The sequence below is a fragment of the Telmatherina bonti genome (genome assembly GCF_933228915.1).
Source record: "Telmatherina bonti genome assembly, chromosome: 11".
NCBI classification, from domain to species: domain Eukaryota; kingdom Metazoa; phylum Chordata; class Actinopteri; order Atheriniformes; family Telmatherinidae; genus Telmatherina; species Telmatherina bonti.
The window spans coordinates 35,973,183-35,992,954 of NC_136629.1; the positions used below are offsets into that span (position 1 = coordinate 35,973,183).

A 19,772-nucleotide genomic window follows, 5' to 3' on the forward strand; every position below is an offset into this window, starting at 1 on the left:
CTGGGTTATTTGCACATTTGTGATGATTAGGTAGCCAGACCTGACCTCTGAAAGCATCTGATATGTCATGCAACTAAGAAAAATTAGTTTGTGCAGAGTGCTGGAACACAGTGCTGCATGTGGTCCTGCTTTTATTACCAGAAGAAATTAAATAATAATAGCACATATTTAGAAAGAGGAAAAATAAACTTAGACTTTGTGCGATTCTGTGGTTCATAACAGATTTGTAGTTATTTTAGTAGTTTTACACAACATCTGAGTGTTGCAAATGAGATTGTGAGTCAGTGGTATAATAAGTACTCTGCACAGATAGAAGACTACAGCTGGTAGCAAGATTTTGTCTGGATAAGAATCTTTGCAGTCCAATGTGTAAATAAATTACACCATTTCCAGTGACATTGGTTCATTTCTTTTTTTTTTTAAATGTCATACCCTTAATCTGTCTTTGTAGATGAAATTGCAGGTTTGTTTGTCAGTGTAGATCCTCTGAAAGTCAAAGACAAAATTACACACAAAAAAGATATTTGCCCAGTTAATTTAGTTTTAGTGGATCACTGTCAGAATCTCTTTACTTGCATGATTTAACTGGAAGGACAGACATGCAGACGTACCACTGACTCATCCAACATAAGTTATGAAACAAAAAACAAGAAATGAGACTTAACATCCATCTTCAAATTCTCTTCTCTCTCTTTTTTTTAAACGTATAGACATTTATAAACAAGAAACAACCACATGGTTTATTATTTTATTAAGTTATCCATTCCAGTGTTCGAGAACTTAGTGCATCAGTGACTATATGTAACAATCATCCATTCACCCACCCTCTGAACAGTTTTTTAGAGTAGCTGCAATAAGGTGGTCTCCCAGAGCTGTGAGCTACTTGGTGGAGTTATGGGTCATGATGTGCTGCTGTCTACTGAACAAGAGACTAATCCCGTCCGATCACTTGTAGCCAAACTAACAACACATTTTTTTATCTACATCACAGAATATGTTTGGCTCCAAGCCAGTTCAATGCACAAATACAAACCCATCTTTACACATAAAAACTGGTTCGCTCTCTCTCTCTGACGTAGCCACAGACAGCAATGCGAGCGCCGATGGAGCGTTGATCACAGGCGTGCATCTGGAGTTACGGAGCCGTCTCTGTGCTGGAGTGGTGACCCAGGTGAGAGTCATACACCCAGGAAAGCCACCGCTGTGTCCCTCTCCTCCATCAGTTCTGCTGCTGTAACGTCCATTTTCCCTCGGGAAAAGTCGTTGATGGCCAAACCGTCCACGATCTTCCAGCTCTTGTCCTGAAGAACGAAATCTCCTTCATTTGTATTCTGACTAAAAAACTAGTCTATTCTTCAGTTTTCATCTTTTATTATTCAATTTAAGTTCTTAAAGTAAATCTTTACACTCTGAGATCAAGAACTGTATTTTATTGCCAACTATAAGCTGGAATGAACAGAGTACAGGCTGGTGGTGGACTGAAAACAAGATTAGATCAGTGCTACCTTGATCTGGACAGGGAATGAGTAGATGAGGTCCTCTGGGATTCCATAAGAGTTTCCAGTGGAGTAAACACCCATAGAGGTGAACTCACCCTTAAAAAAAATGGAAAACAGCAATGGAGGTTAGAATTATGCTGCTTTAAGTCGTTTATTATTGCACATCCAGCTTCTACAACCTGTTAGAAGCTCAAGTCAGTTTCATTGTTTAGCATCAAACTCCCTGATCCAAAAACAGCAAAGTCTGAATGGATTCTGGACCAAAACTTACAGAAATGTGCTTCCATGCTTTTATTTTTAGAGTGAAATTCCTGATTTTTTTATATCTACAATTAGCATCTACAGTCAGAGTTCTCTCTATGATAACTCCTCTCTTACGCACAATACTGGGCTAATTCTCTACCACAAGGCTGCTATTAGGTAGGCAACATGGATGCATTTAATTATTGTCAACAAGTTATGAGTATTACAGCTGCTTACATCTTATAATTAGCCAGACAGCCTTTAATCTGGTGAGTTGCCGTGGTATGTTTGGTGATCAAGCAGGTATTTTTCATACAGCAACGTCACATTAACAGCCTGATGCTCTTTGTCTACACCACTTAGTCCAGTTAAAGCTTGCAGGGAGGCTGGAGAGTATCCCAGCTACCACCAGATAAACACTGACAGACAAATACTCATCTCATTCTTTTAAACCCCAAATGATAAAACCTCACTGTATTGCAGAACATTGATTTGTCCAAAACTTTCTTGCTCATCTCTCTCTCGTATTACACACATTGGCCACATCCACGAACAGCTGCTGTTTTTATGCACTTACTTCAATACAAATGGAAGGATTGCTGATTCATTTTCCATAGATTTATAACACAAATCAATAAATAATAATGATCAAGTAATAATATATTAAATAAAATAAAATAAAAAAAACTACTAATGATAATAATAAATAAATAATAAAGATAAAGTAAACAATATAATAAATAAACAAACAAAAATAAATGAATAACAACAATAACAAATAATAATAATAATAATAATAATAATAATAATAAATAATAAAGATAAAGTAAACAATAATATAATAAATAAACAATAAATAAATAATAATAATAATAACAAAAACAAATAATAATAATAAATAAATAAATAAATAATAAAGACAATAAAAATTTAAATAAAAATAAAGTATTTTTCATTTCATTTCATAAATGTGAGAGACCAACCTCTTCAAATGTTCTCAACAGCAGCTTGTGAGCAGTGAAGCTGCAGGTTAACAGCATAAAACAGCTGGACTGGTGATGCTAACCAATGCTAGCCTCCTTGTTAAAGTTGTCGCAGTGTGTTTAGCTAAAAAGGGCCGACCCACTACAACTTTACAGGATCTCGACTAAATCTTTAGGGAGAATTGTGATTCAGATTCTGGACCATAAAAAACTTCATGTAAGCACTGCCTGTTCATGCAAACGCAGAACAGCTCAGCTGTTTAAGTTTTCCATTGATCAGTCACAGTTTTCTGATTATTTTCATCCTTCAGTCGGTTCTGCTGAAGCAGGAAGACACGAGCGAAGAACAGATGTGAAGAAGATCAATGTCATGATGATGATGCAGGGTTTGTCAATCCTGGTCTTTAAGACCCAGTGTCCTGCAGGTTTTCCTGGTGTCCCTGCTGCAACACACCAGACTCAGACAAGCTCTGCATACGTCTGCTAAATACACATTGATTTGCATCAGGTGTGTTGCAGCTGGGACGCTTGTGAAACCTGCAGGTCCAGTCTTTGAGGACCAGGATTAAGGATCCCTGATGTAGAAGAAGCAGAACAGAATCAACAGAAATGCTGCTGTTGGCCACCTTTATAAACAAGCAAGTCACTGTAAAGGTCTGCTCGTACCAAAGATGATAGGAGACCCAGAAAAGATACTTTTTTCCAAAATGTTCTTATTATACTCACAAAAATCTGAAAAGTAAGGATTTTGTGAGCCTAACATCATAAATTAAATGAAATTTCATTATAAAGCACTTTTCATTCAAAAACTATCCCTAAGTGTTTAACATAAAAACAGCTGCGACGCATTAAAACACATCCAAGAATAAAACCATTAAATCTGTAAAAACATACGATTATAGTCTCACCCTCGCAAATACACCCATGCGCACACACACACAGAACATACACTGACCAACCTCGCCACTCCCACCCAAACCATAACCATACACACCCCCAAAGTGTAATGAAAACCCAAACATCTGGCTGTGAGGAAGCAGCATCTTGGGGAGCTACTTCAAGTCTGAAACAGAGCAACAGGTAAACATCCGTATATTCTATCCTATTCTGTTCTATTCTATTCTGTTCTACATCCAAGTTATACCAGAATAGAAGAAGTTGTTTACCGATGTGGTGCCTAACCAGAGGTCCCTCATGTGGTCGCAGATGGCCTTGGCTGCAGACATGGCGCTGGACAGCTTGCGGGCCTTAATGACTGCAGCGCCTCTTTGTTGCACCGTCTGGAAGAAACAAACGGAGACCATTAGATTAAAAAAGTGTGACTTTGTCACACAGATTTAACTGCTTGCTTTGCTTAACATTTTAGAAAATGCAACATAGTTTTATTCCATGCAGGATCTCCTGTAGTTTAAAAGGCATCACTTTGCATTTACACAACAATAATCAACTCACAGCTATGAAATCTCCTTTGAGCCAACTATCATCCTTCACTGTATCAAAGCAGGCGAGCTCACTGCCAGACATGTTGACCACACAGTGGTGCACGTCCGGGTACTGGGTCGACGAGTGGTTGCCCCAGATGATCACATTCTTCACATGAGTGGCAGGAACACCACAACGCATTGCCACCTGCAGGGCCGAGAGAAAATTCAGGCTTCTAGCTGCTGAAAGTCTGAATGTGCAGCGTGAGCAGAGCTGAAACTGAACCTGAGAGCAAGCCCTGTTGTGGTCCAGACGGGTGAGGCAGGAGAAGTTCTCTTTGGGGATGGAGGGAGCAGACTTGGCTGCAATCAGACAGTTGGTGTTGGCAGGGTTTCCCACAACCAGCACCTGTAAACGCACACATACAAACAATATGGTGGAGGCTTATATGATATATTGCATTGTAAATTCATCAAGGTATTAACTGAGCCATAATATCAGTAAAATTTATAAAGTAAAACTTTATTTCATTAAGTGAAACCGCTGCGAAATGAAATCTCAGTTTTGTAAAATACAGCAGTGGGTCAACATTAGCAAAAACAACATTCAACTTTGGGAAGTATTTCTACAACTTATGAGGAAAAATATGACTCATGCAACTTGTCTAGAAACAAAATACTTTTTAAACCAGACAGGAAAATATGCGTATCATTACCTTGACAGACTTCTTGGCGTACTTATCCAGAGCGGCTCCTTGGCTCTTAAAGATGGCCACGTTAGCTTTGAGCAGGTCCTTCCTCTCCATCCCATCCTTTCTGGGCATGGAGCCCACCAGGATGGCTGCATCCAGGTCTTTGAAGCCCACCTCCTCCTTATCAGTAGGGATGATCTCTGTGGAGGAAGAAAACTAATCACTTCTGGCTTGTTGCTTTCTCTTCTAACTTTTTAACAGTAAAAGCTCGAGATGCTTTTTTGTTGCCCAGTTTTAAATAGTTTGGTCCACAAAGGAGGGAATGACGAGAAAAACTGATGCAAAACTCTAGGCTGCTAATTTTTTACAAATACATTTGGATAAAATAAAGCCAGAAATGTATGTTCAAAATGAAGCCTTGGGTAAGCGGTGTTGCCGTTTTTCAGCGGGGTCATCACTCTGATACAGAGACAAGTTCTCAGTTAGGATTTGTGACCAAAACCTGTTCACACACTTCCTTTCAAAGTACAGGAGCATCTATCTCTCCCTTTTCCTCTCTCTCTCTCTCTGAGGTGTTTTCTTTCTCTTTCCTTTTGTCTTCCTGTCGCTCCTATCTTCTCCAGTCTGGTCCAGCAGTAGAAACTCTGTATAACAATTAGGGGTGTCACGATTTTGATGTTTAATCGTAATCGATCGAAATTACGTCATGATCTCGAACATTTCAATGAAAGAGAGGATCGACGACTGAGATTCAGACCTCAGCTCGTGCGAAAGCTGTAACTAACGCTATAGGGCTATTTATAGCAGCAGACCACAGTCACCCTCTGTGACTTCTCATTTTTGTTATTATTGTTATTTTGTTGTTTGTTTTTAACTTGACTGAGGACAAGATTGTTATTTTTATATATTTATATTGTAAATAAATTAATTTCAAAGTTGACCATAAGTGTCTAATGTGATACATTTTACAAGAATAATGAAAACTGCATCACTTAAATGTAGCCCATCTTTTGACATAAGACTTGCTGTACAAAAGTTAATGAAAACAAATTATCATAGACAAGACAAGTCTAAAAATGTCAGAGGTCTCTGTGCTCTAAGAAAAAGAGGAAAATATCGAGTGTCGAATCGTGACCCTAAAATCGAAAACCAAATCAAATTTAGGATTGGGAGAATCATGACACTCCTAATTAAAATCATACAAAATAAACAAAGAAATAAAATAAGAATCCAGAAAATCAAGGGGATCATCATACCAGTAATGCTCCCCTTGGCAAAGTAAATTTGCTCAGCAGAACACAGCATCCAGACCATCATTCTGCTGCTTAAATACTGGACAAGACAAGACAAAAAAAAAAAAAGTACACGAGTAAAGTCTTGAACGTCCGCCGTGTACCTAACATTCACGGCAACACCTGTCCTTTTAATTCATTTTAACCTAGCTGCGTTTTCCTCCATCCAACAAACACACACACACGAAATTCTTCCGTTGGTCTTTTTTAAAGACGTGAACATATGAACCGAAAAGCTACAAATGAACTGGATGTTGGGATTATTAAAGTTGTCCGTGTTTGACTCTGAACTTTGAACGTATCTCTTCCCCAGCTGGTATTGTATGAGGCCGGGCCCATCTCCATCCTCTGTCTTTGCACCGTAGCTGGTTAATACTGGGGCCTCTCACAGCCCCTGTCAAAACAAAACCAGGGACGGCACCATTTCATAGGAAAAATTCCAGGTCACAATGGAGATGGCACGTAATGGCGCCTCACGACTCCGATGACAGCAAAAAGAAAATTAAAACGGAAGGTCAAGTGCCTCAAAAAAGAGAATTCCTTCTAGAAAGTTTCTAAAGTAAAAAGAAAAAACTTATAAACATTTCTGAATGAAAGAAAATAAAACTTCTAGCACCAATATAACTGAACAACAGCTTCTATGAGCTCCAAACGGCAGGGAAACACATCTCTGAGATGTTTAAAAATGTATGAAGCTTTATTCAGAGTTAATTATGAATTAAAATAAAACTTCTTTATTCATATCAGCTGATCAGAAAAGAGAAAACCTGCAGTTCAATCCACAGAACCATGTCTGCACCTTAAAGGTAGAGTATGTAAGATTTTCAATATTTTCAAAATGAATTAACTAATAAAATAACTACAATCATAATTAGAAAGTTTTTTGAACATGTAGGTTCCAGTCTGTTCATGTTTGATGTGTTATAAAATTACAAGTTTAATTAATGACAAATGACAAAAAGCACTTTTTTTTTACTGGTAGGCAAACATTTAAGAAGGGTCTTTGTCATTAATTAAACTTGTAATTTAATAACACATCAAATATGGACAGACTGGAACCTACATGTTTAAAAAGGCTATCTAATTATGATTGTAGTTTTTTTTTTTGTTTTGTTTTGTTTTGTTTTTTTAAATACTGAAAATCTTACATACTCCACCTTTAAGAAAAAGGATTTTCAACTGAGCTTCAAATAAACTGCTGTGACTTCTCTTTATAACCATTTATATTAGCAAATTAGCATGTGTCCAACTGTGATGCATGTATGATGATTAGTTATATCTAACTCTGTGAGATTAAACATGCATAGAATACATGCACATGGTATGTATGTAGACTAAGCACTCCAGGATAATTTTATGAAACACGATGGCATGAAAGTAATAAGACATCAACTCCCACAGTGAGTGTGACCCAAACAAATTCAGAGCCACAAACTGGCAACAAAATTAATCATAAACAGGTTATAATGTGCAAGAAAATGATTTAAATCTTGTTATTCAGCTCCAGGTTGTGTATTCAGGAAAGTTTAGAGGGTTGAACATTAAAAAGGTGAATTATGTGTAGGACTGCAGATGGTGAGTGTAAAATTGTTTGTTTTATAGGAGTAGAAAATAAAACCAATTAGTTTAAAGAGCTTTTACTAAAAAAAAAAAAAAAAAAAGATGTTTGTATTAAATTAGTTATATGTGATAACATTGTTATTACATCAGCTACTTTAACACATTAAAATGTTTACCTTTCAGAAGTGGGAGGGCACAGTCCTGCAGTTCCATGACAACGCCTTCCAGAACTGGCAACATTGGCGTTATGTCCAAAAGGAGCAAAATGATTGGCTGGGAGGAAAGAGGAAAGCATGTATGATGATGGATAATGATTTATAAAATTGTGGCAGTGAGAAACATGGTTGTCTCTGAGGCTGCGTGTGAAAGGCCTAAGACATAAGGCTCACTGACAACAGCATGGGCCAAGTGGATCAAGTGGTTTTAAAGATGGACTAAGACTCTTGGCACAAGATCCACTTCCTGAACTTCAAGGACACTTCTGGCTCGTCCGAGGCCACATAGACAACAAGCAAGTGCAATCTGATCAGCTCCCACAGGGGTAAACGTCTTCAGCGTTGTCCCCCCAGATATGGCATGGAAGATTCATGACATTCCCAGCTGCTTACGGGTGGCTGTCGGTATGTTTCATTTGCCCTGTGCACAGCCTTTACACTTCCTAATAAGATCAGGAAAGAGTGTGTTTTAAGAGTAAGACAAAGCCCTTCTTTACCTGATCTTTGCCAAAGACATCTCCCTTGGCAATGCTGAACAACAGGGAATATGCAATCTGCCCTGCAGCGCCAGTCACCAGAACTCTAATAGGCTCAGACTGCAAGATAAGAAGCAAATAAAGACAGCTGTTAGTACTATTAATATTGATTTCACTGAGTACAAGTATGACAGTAGCAGTAAAATTATGCAGTACACGTGGGCTGGGTGTGAGAAACATGGTCAACAGGATTTACTAGAGCAGGGGGTCAGTTCAAAAATAGAATTTATGCCATCCATTAATAACACACTGTTACATAACAAAAGCAGGTTATGCTTAGGTTATCAAGTTCATCGCCATCTTTACTATTCATTCACACACTTAAATCAACAAGTAATAGAATAGGTCAATAAAAATAAAGCGTTATGATGATAATAATAATAATAATAATAATATTAATAATAAAGCTTTTTATGGAGACCAGCACAACATTTTTTACTCAGAATAAATCAATCCGTAAATCACTAAATTAATATACAAAGTTCAATTTGACGAACTTCTCTCAACTTTGTGGGCTTTTATTTTGACCAACTGGTGTAACATGACCTATTAAAACACATTTGAAAGGAATATAACACACAGTTTGTGCAGTGGCTTGCTTTACTCACCATGTTGACTCGACCTGTCCTCCCCCACTTCTGGCTCAAGCCGGAGGTCACTCCTATTTAAGTCCTAACTTTTTTACGACACTTGCAATCGCCACACGGCAGATTGTAGTTTTACCATCACGGTTGTAGTTCTTTATGGAAAAGTGCTAATAATTCAGCAGTTTGTTTATCAAAAAAACATTTTTTATGCACATATCTATGCCGCGAAGGGGCTCCTATATAATGTTGGTATAGAGCGAACAAGTTTGCCCTTAAGACGTCGCTAAAAAGCTAGGTCGTTAGCATTAGCCCACAAGTCACCGCTTGTGGTTGCTTAGCGACCTGACTGCAGCAAGGCTAACCAGCTAGCTAGTAGCATCTAGTTTTACTCAACTAGTTGTCATAAAGATTGACGGAATACGGGCGCGTGCAGTAAGAATAAGGTGAACTAGTGCTTTAATCGGAGTTGTTCGTATGAGACTAAACTGTCTAAATACAAACGTCTTCAGTGAAAAGCAGGTTTGTTTAGTTTAAGCTAAGCTAACTAGCTGTATCCTAACCAAACTAACTGTGATACCAGGTTAAATAAATCTGGCTGATTCGCTCACCAATGAGATAGATAAGGTAAGATCATGACTTTTACCATCTTATCGCTTTCTTTCCCATTTTCTTTACTGTATATGTTAATCCGAAACACTTTGCATGTTAAGTTATTTGTGTTTAGTGCATTCATTTGTGATTGTATGTTTCTTCCTAGTATATGGTTTGTAGTTGCATGGACAGTAGACAAACCCCAGCATTAAAAAAGCATCAATATTTCAGGTCCTTATCACAGTATCATTACATTCAGTGCTTTAAGTGGAACAAAATAAGTGGTGGTACTCCCTTAATGACTTGCTATCAGTTTGTAATGCAAATATGGGACAAAAGCATGGGTGATACTTATATGTAGATCTATAAATTGATCTATAGATTAATAGTTTTATAGCACAGATATGACAAAAAACAAACAGCAAGTTCTAAATCAAATCCACATTTGCCAAATTCAAAGTGCCATGGAGACACTTTCATTAACTTCAAGCCTCATTGCTGGACATTAAAAATAACACTGACAAGTAAATACATAAACTTAAAGTTCATTAACCTTTTCATGCATGAATAAATAATATATTGCAACATTTTTCACATTTTTGTAAAAAAAAAAAAAACATAAAAACAAACAAAAAAAAACACTAAAGAGGTTTATTTACAAAAAAATACTCTCCTCTTTCACGAATATGCAAGAAAAAAAAGCTTGTAAATAGGTGCCCACTACAGGGCCACTATGCATGAAAGGGTTAAAAACAAAAAAAAGTTCTACATACTTATTTAGCTTATTACCACACTCATTTAACAGTGTATTAATATTACACTTTTTCTCTGTGAAATATGTTTTTCCCAGCATTAGGCCTGGTTCATTCCACTTAGCAATAATATTTTTAATCTAGAAATAATCTTCAAAAACTCAAAATATTGACCAGCCATAAACTAAGTTTGCAGCATCTGACCTTCATTTTCTGGTGTAGTAAACAACTGTTAAGTAGTACTACTGTCATCACTCAACTCTGCTCCAGTTTGTAACATTACAGCCACAATAGTTCTTTTTTTTCTCCGCCTTTCCTCTTATTCCAAGCATGTCCCCTTCAACGTAAACACAGAAGCGAGTGAACGTGACATGCGGCGTGACGTTGTGGGTTACAGCAAGCGTTGTGCGTCTAAACCGGTCTTAACAATACATTTCTTTTGAGGTGACTTTAAAAAAAAAAAATCTATTATTAAAATCAACAAATATAAGTTGTAATATGTGGTGAAGTCGTAGGAGGGTACCCTGATTGCTGAAGAAAGCCGGTAAAAGTCCAGGTATGCACTATACGCTGTAAAAAATAGTCCTGGTCTGCAAAGGGATAGAATTTAAAAGTGCATACCGGCCCACTTAAAGCACTGATTACATGACTTTGAACAGTAGATGAAATGGGGTTACACTGGTTTCAGATTGCTGTCACGACAGGCGGAGGGAATGGTGAAGGTGTGGACCCAAATGCAGAGACAAGGGAACAGGTATACAGATTCCAAGCAGTTTAATGTTACCCAAAGGACTAAAGCACCAAACTAACTAACGCAACCAAGAACTGAACTGAGGGGTATAAATACACTGGGGAACCAAACAAGAAACAGGTGTACTGAATGAATTAAAACGAGATCAGGTGAACTTAATGAACAGGGAATCAATAAAGCTAAAAAAAACAAACAAACAAGAGAACCAAACAGGAAAAACTACAAAATAAAACAGGAAACCCGACACCAAGACACAGCAAAAACCAAATCATGACAGATTGCTATCTAACTCTGGAATAACATGACTGGCTGACTGGATGTTTAGAAGACTGGGCCAAATTTTATTATCATTTAAATCAAATTTTAACTGTTGTTGTTGTTTATTGTTTATTTCAAACGTCATTAGATTATAACTCAAACATGAATATAAAACAACAAAGCAATCAAAATTAAGAGGTCACACGTGACGCAAAAAAAAAAAAAATGGTTTGAATTGACTGAATAGGGACATTGTTTAGGGTTTGATCAGGGTCTTGTCATTCAAGATAGCTCAGACATAAAAATTGAAATTGATATGTTTTACAACATTTAATGTATCACATCAGTTTAGGGTTGACTTTTAAGATAGAGTGCTAGTGTTTTTGTGAACTAAAGTACTATATGGTGAATTAGTCTAAAACTCCCCTCCTCCACACCTTTCTGAGGACAGGATTGTAGGGGGTTCTCTACAACCATTTCGGCACCTTTTCCAAAGCTGCCAATCCCACAAGCACATATGGTGGCCGGGAAAGTGGACAAGATATGAGTTAACTGTTTCTTCATCTCACTTATTCTATTGCTGTTTTGTTTGCACAAATTAATACAATATTATAGATACCTCTAAGACAAGACTGTGCATAATTAAACACTTTTATCTCCAGCACTGTTGAATGGCTGGCTTTCCTTTCAGAGTATACATAAAACTGATTAACATTGTTTCTAGTTGTTATTTTAAATCTCTAAGCCTATTTTATGGAAAAAAAGACCTTAAGTTCAGAAAATTTTGGTGGTTTATGGCTTTAAATTGCCTAATGTTTCGCTTAGAATCAACAGGCAGGAATTTTAATCAGTTACATGATGATCATAGAAAGTAGCATGTTAACAATTGTTTTTCTGAACTAAGACTGATGCTACACACGCTGAGGGGAAAATATGTTAAAGCCCGCTTAGTTTTGTTTTGTTTATCTTGCTATACTTTTTTAAAATTTAAGTTTTTGCAGTAAACCAATGTGGGACCCAAAAAAGTGGCCTTGGTTTTCATGTCCTCATCTGTCACTGAAAGGGGCCTTACACAGATCCATCTCTTTTCAAAAAGCCCTGTGTTTGATAGCTGCATTCATCGCTGTTTGAAGCAGCTGCTGCAACCTGGCAGTGCTCCTCTCAGCTCTTGTTATCAGTCTACCTCTCTGTGTGACATATACTTGTGTTTTTCATGGGTTTTGGTATTAGACAAATAGGTGTTTACAACTGTGTGTGGCATGCTATTGCTGTGTGGTCACACTGTGGGGTGTGTGATGCTAAATTGAAAAATATTGGTTTACCTCATATGACAAAACAGTCTATGTCAGTCTGTTTTGTGAAACTTTTTGTCCACTCTCTGAATGTATAAATATTAAGTCAATATACAGTGTTTAGCGTAAAGTAGATATTTCTAGTATTTTGTGTTCATTTTTAAATCTGTCTTTGGGTTATTGATGTATTTTTTGTTAAACTGTTAATATTAAGCTTAATAATACCACTGGTCGCCTTATTAGATACCCCTGCTAGTACCAGTTTGGACCCATTTTACCTTCAAAACTAACTTAATTATTGGTGGTGCAAATTCAACAAGCTATTGTAAACATTCCTCAGAGATTCTGTTCCATATTAAAATGATAGCATGACACAGTTGCTGCAGATTTGTTGGCTGTGCAGCCATGATGAGAATCTCCACCTCATCCCCAAGCTGCCCTGTTGGACTGGGATCTGGTGACTGTGGAGGCCTTTGGAGCAGCATCGTGAACTCGTCATGTTTAAGAAACAAGTTTGATGTGATTTGAACTTTTTAACGTGGTGCATTATCCTGGTGGAAGTATCCATCGGACGATGTGGTGTTAAAGAAATGGACATGGTCAGCATGGTCACTCATCAGTGCTTATTAGTCCAACCAGTCTGTCCTCTCTCCTCTAACTTCATCAACAAAGCATTTTGGTCCATACAACTGCTGCTCACTGGATATTTTCTCTTTCTCACACCCTTCTCTGTACAACCTTGAGATGGTTGCATGTGGAAATCCCAGCAGATCAGTAATTTTTGTGATACTTATACCAGTTCGTTTGGCACCAGCAACCATCCCATGATCTCTTAAATCCATTGTGATGCTCGGTTCGAACGTAAGCAAGCCACCTTGACCAGCAGCTTCCATGTGATTGGCTGATCAGCTATTTATGTTGGTCAGTTTGTCCTGTTGTTTACCCCTTTCATGCATGAATTAATTAAAAAAAACAAAAAACAATTATACATTTTTTTTTTGTTTATTAGTAATATTTAGAATTTAACATGATTTATGATTTATTTGAATGTATCCTATGAAATATTTATAAAATAATATATTAATCTTAATTATATGATGTAAATATTGTATAAAATATAGCTGTATTATTTTCTTTTACTATTTATCGCAAAGGCAAGCTTGCATAATTACATCATGTTCAATTATATCTTATATTTATTTATTTTCCAGTGAGTGGAAACATATCCACATCCACTGAAGTGGTTTATTTACAAAAATACCATCATAATTCATGAATATGCAGGAAAAAAGATTGTAAATAGGTGTCTACTATATGTCCACTATGCATGATAGGTTTAATATGTAAAAAAAAAAAAAAAAGTATCACTAGACAGGATGATGCTTTAAGTTCTCAAACCTTTTTTCATAGTTTACCAAATATTTCCCTCCAAGCACATAAATAAGCTAACAACCACATGCTTCACTGTCAACACATAGAAGTCTAATTTCTGTTGCTCATTGGTAAATAATATGACTAAAGCATTATTGATTCTATGCGTTTAATTGACACTTTTCTGTTTTAAACTTTCTTGCTGAAGGAAATGAGCATTTTGAGACTCTGGTTCATTCTGGAAATAGTTTTGCATATAAGCGTCCACAGGAATGTTTTAATGGATTTAAAATGGAAAGCATTTCTTTATAATTCCTACTTTATTCCTAATTTACCCTTATTGTCAGTATTATTTGTCAACAGATTTTTTTTCCATTGCACTCTGTCACAAACGTGCATATTCAACAAAATCTCACAAAGTCCAGTCCCCTTTTTTTTTTTTTTTTGGGTGAAAATGACCTGTGATGATTGTCAGACTGCAATGTTTATTTTCTTCTCTGGCAGCCTCCACAGTCAGGTTGACATGTGGGGATTAGGCATACTTTGTCTTTGTAAAAAGGAAATCAGAATGAAACTAAAAACAGCAGCGGGACACATGATAATATCTGGTGCCAGTTTGCACGCTGGCCTGATCCTCTGTGTGTGTGTTCTGTGAAAACAATCAGCATTGTGGGTGTATTGTCCCACCCATCAGGCGAAATCTGGCGCCTTGTGCACAGAGGCAAGAGGAGTAGGCAAAGTTCACACGTGGCCACTCGGAAATGTACATGTACACAGTTCTGTGGGTATAACTATCCGCGATGCTCAGTAGTGACTGGGTTTTGCACATACATGTACATACACATGCTCTGAGTTGTGATGACTGCAACAACTCTATCTCCACCTTTCTTGTTCCTTCATCATTTCACCTCCCTCATCTCCACCCTCTCCGACTTTATCTCCTCGTATTTTGCTTTGCCACTTGTAACCGCAGAGCTCACCTGAGTGACCCTGTTACGATGGCGGCTGGGAAGCAGATAGCCAGAACACCCACCGGTCTCCGTATTGTCCTCTTATCTGCTTCGCTAGACCAAATAGCCCTCACAGAGTACCAGCACACACAGTGAGATAGCAGGTTGCATTCACACACAAATAACTCACAAATGCATCATCATCAATATTATCTCTCATCATGCTCATTTCTGGCTCCTTCTGCCGCCATCTGTTGTACTTTGTAATGTATGTATGTGGTAACAGTGTCATCTCCCTGCCTTAGATCCTTTTAATCTCAGTTGTAATGTAGAGCGGTGCAGAATACACCTGCATGTGACCATCCTGTCATCTTGCTCCTTTTTGCAGTAACAATCATAAGACAGTAGATGTCAGTGTATGGCTGCTGCTGAGCAGTTGTACCTGGAAATCGCTTCACAAAAGCGTTTGGAAAGAGATGTTGATGGATTTGTATTGAAGAAGCTCCAAAAGCACTTGTTGCCTAAGCAGAAGTCTTACCTTTCACAGCTGGGATTATGAGTAGACAGCTGTCAGTTCAAAACATTGTGCTGAAATGTGATACCCATGTGAAAACAAGGGAGTTTGACTTTTTTTTTTTGCTTTGTTTGACAAAAATATCAGCGATATAGCAACATTATGAAGCTACTTGCATCTGCTAAAGCCTGAAGCATTTTTTTCTCTGACATGGGAAAGGTGAAATATTTATCTATCTATCCCTAACCTGCAATTCAAGCAAAGATTAAATGTTTTAAAAAGATATTTAATCTTTTTATATTTATATACTCTTTTTATTTACGGTCTATAGGAAGGACATTCAGGTAGAGACATTGCCGACTGCTGGGATTTCATGCAGCTTATTTGTGGTGGAGACAGAAGTTGCATTAATCAATAGACAACTGAGTTCATGCTGTTTGTTTCGACAAATATCACATTTTTGCTCAGAAAGTACCAGCAGGAGGTTGTCAAACGGGCTAAAAGATGCATACTGATCATTTTATAATTGTATTTGAATTGTCACGAGTCATGATGTGCCCCACCCCTGATTATCATCATCATCATAAAATCAGATCAGCTACATATTGCAGTGGGGATTTTTTTTTATTTTTTAAATAAATAATCACTGTCTAAAACACTCAGAAATAAAACCAAATTGCATGTTATATTCATTAGTACTGCTGTATATAAGAAGCTTCAAATCCAATATTTTGACTGGCAGATATTGAAGTATTGATTTCAGAGTATCGACATGCCGTTCCTTACTTACTAGACCTTTCTCTTTAGCTGAGATTTCATGAATTAAGTGTTTCCAGAAATAGCCTGCAGATCCATTTGAGCTGTTGTCATTGGGCGGCTTTGGCACTTTCAGCACACGGCCTGGAGGCATTCATATGTTTCCAGTCTGCCTTGATGTACCTGCTACCACCTCTCACTATCTGTCTGTGATTGAAACTGGAGAAGGACTTTGTTTCTTGCCAAGTGCTGGGAAACTGTGAGGGTGAGGGGGAAAAAAACAGAAAAAAGTCCCTCAATCAGAAAGAACACAGACATCTGTAAACACACGGACTTCTTGGCACTGATGCAGAACTATTCAATTAAATCTCATAACGTACACACATCATTTCAAGCCTCAACTGTAGTCTACAACTCTCTCTCCATCATTATTTACTCAGAGGTGTTTGCATAGGGAAATGGTCCGTGAAATGGGTTTGATGGGATCAAACTCCATATTAAGACAAATACATATTTCATAGCAGTCGATGGACTGATTGATGGGGCTGCATCTTCATTTCCTCTGAGCATCACCGCCAAAGAAGCTCTTTATCAGGAACAGTAATATGAAGGATCATGGCTTTACTTGTTTCAGTAGGGGAAAGAGGCTCACTTGTCGTGTTATGACTTTGAATGATTCTTGACTTGTGTGTGTTATGCTTGAAGGTCTATTGTGAGCTCTCGGGGTAGTGTTTCATGTGTTTGCAGCCACCAGAGGGCACCAAACTCTTACAGCGTTATATTCTGCAACTGTCCTGGCTGAAAGCAGCCAACACAGTATAAAACTCACTGAAGGATGACCAGAACCGCAGCTGCGGCGGTCTCCTGCATCCACAGTCAGTTGATGTGGCAGAAAACATGCATGAGAGAAGGTGGAATGTGATGGTTTTTTTAAATTTATTTGTTTGTTTTTTATCAATGCAACTGTTGTTATAGCATAACTGGCTGACAAACCCACCCCAGTTAGCTGTCTCGCACCACCTTTCATTAACTTCAAAACCCAAATCCATCCAACTGGATTGGTAATGGCAACTTGCTGCCGATGCTGGCGGTCACACCCCTCTGCACAGCCATAATGGTTTGTGGCACAATCGGGGGATTGGTGTTGGAGGGGGGGGCATGTAACCAACAACATTCCAGGTCTTTCCAAGAGGCCGGTTGCCTGCAGGTTACCAGCAACACCGCTCATCCCTGTTTGTCTGCAGCGTCTAAAAGGAAAGAATGTTTTCCCCCCCACAACAGGGCTGTGTGGGGATTAAAGCCCATTCTGAGTGGCCCTGGGTCGTGCAGCAGATGTTAGCAAGGATAGTGCTTGTTGCCGTGCCGACGGCGAGGTGGCAGGATTGGCCCGCCCAGACGACGTTAAGCCTATGTTCATGTATGGGGAGGGAGGCAAAAAGAAGGGCTTGTTACACATTAAAGAGGATGGCAGTGGGAAAATTTGTCACAGTGGTCACACGCTAATTCATCTGCACACTTTGCTGTGATCATCACGCATACTTAAAAAGCTGAAGAGCTGCTCTGGCTTGCTGGTGTGTTTTTAAGTTGGGAGTGTTTGATTTTTTCAAAAGCAGAGCATCTCTGTATGTGTCACAATTATTGAATTATTTTCTGTTTAGCCTACACGTGTTGTTGGTTTACCTCCACAGTTGGGTTGCATGTCTTCTGAGAGGAAAAACAAACAAACTTTGCTGCGGGAGAAATGATGATTTAATGCCTCGTGTTTGTTTAACTGCTAATCTTTCAAGTGCTTGTCAAGCTGCAATGAAAATGAATAAATGTAAAGATGACAAAAGGGAAACTAGAAGTGCAGGAAAGGAGGAGAGACATGATGGGTAAGTTTTATTTTGATTGTAAGCATAAGGTGAGACTTTACTGTTGATGTCAGGTTGTACTGCAGGGTGGTTCTGGCCCCTACGGTCCTCATAATACTGAGACTCAGTGGAAAGAGCATACAGCGTCTTGACAAGACACGACTTGACCCGGAGCCCTGCTTTTATTCTGAATCCAGAAATCAGTGTTGGAGAATTTCCCCCTCTGTGGAGAGTGGGTTTATATGTGTGCTGGGGAGCCACAGTGAAGTGAAAAAGTGACATCTTGGGGGACAAACAAAGCTGAACAGCAACATAAACAGAGCGAGTGCTTGTGTCCATTCAGTTTCATAATAACGGTACTCTCAGAGGACGAGGCTTGGACAGGGCAGGGCTGTTTTCACGCCTGGATGAATGTTTGGGCTCTCTGACAGGTGGAGAATAGCCAGATGTGTGTGTGTGTGCTTGTTTGCCTGTGCACACATTTGCACAGTTATTTTATTTTTCACTCTCTTTCGACTGATTAGAAACCTCAGCAGCAGCTTGACTAAGCAATTCAGTGAACGTGACAAACAATCCAGCAGACAGGAAGAGCTTTCCTTATGTTGCTGGCATACAAAATCTTATGAATCAATCCTAATCCAGCATCCTCATTAATCCAGAAGAATTATATCAAACCTTTACCTTTTGCCCCCCTGGAAGCAGTTATAGTAACTATGTGACGTTTCGGTGCTTTGGTCTGCATCAGTAAAGTGTAATGTGAAAACAAACCAAACAAAGGTGTGAAATTAGAAATTCTCCCTCCCAATCAAACCAATCCATGGACTATCCTGGTGCTAATGACGATAGCTGCAGTGTGAAAGCAAACTCGGACTAGATTGAAGTAGGACTGGGCGATATGATGATATATATCCTTTGGATGATAGAAAATGTTTATCGTTTCATATAAAGGCTCTATAGTTTACCCCATGATAAGGTGCTTTACTGCAGTATTTTACGTCAAGATGTGCTTTACGGCATGCTGCAATACATAGACAAACACGGAGGAAGACGGCAGAAGACGTGTTTCAGAGCAGGATAATTCACTAGAAGATGACCAGCCAACCCAAACCGATGAGCTTGTTCATAAAAGAGGGGAAATTTCTCTCGTATGGATGCGGTTTGGATATAAAAAGACCGACGTGGACCTGACAACAGACCAACTCACAGTCCCGACAACGGACTCCGACACAACTAACTCATTTTATCACCAGCACAGGAATCAGAATAAAGAATACAGAATAAAGAATAGAGTCAACCAGCAAAAGCAGCGTCAAGTAGAGGAGAAAGCTCATAATAAACTCCGGACACAAACGGTGCAACAGGTATTTATCTGTGAAACGTCATACAGCCATGGTTCCCGCAGATGGAAGGAGATCACTGCTGCCGTTGCCAAGCAACATCTGATACATAACTGATTACTGACACAACATTACACAGTTTTCTATTGTTATGTTTACTGTTATGAGGATATAAAATGAGCGATATTGTGATATGAGATTTTGGTCGTATCGCCCAGCCATATACGGAAGAATGTTGCAACCCCAAACAGAACTGAGTCAACTGTAGTATCCTAAAGGATTCGACATCAAAGCAGAAATTTCCAAATAAAGTGAAAAC

At 38.4% G+C, this 19,772-nt stretch overlaps 1 protein-coding gene across 1 annotated transcript; it reads right to left on the bottom strand.

Annotated features, from left to right (window-relative positions):
- Nucleotides 1-1,034: 1,034 nt before the first annotated feature.
- Nucleotides 1,035-9,072, bottom strand: mdh1ab (malate dehydrogenase 1Ab, NAD (soluble)). The gene is made up of 9 exons (XM_079248443.1): nucleotides 9,050-9,072; nucleotides 8,403-8,501; nucleotides 7,867-7,963; nucleotides 4,863-5,038; nucleotides 4,433-4,555; nucleotides 4,178-4,354; nucleotides 3,892-4,005; nucleotides 1,506-1,595; nucleotides 1,035-1,301 (listed from the first exon to the last, which is right to left on the bottom strand). The coding sequence occupies exons 1-9, from the start codon at nucleotides 9,050-9,052 to the stop codon at nucleotides 1,179-1,181; spliced, it is 1,002 nt and encodes a 333-aa protein (XP_079104569.1). The 5' UTR covers nucleotides 9,053-9,072; the 3' UTR covers nucleotides 1,035-1,178.
- Between the last annotated feature and the right edge of the window lie 10,700 nt (nucleotides 9,073-19,772).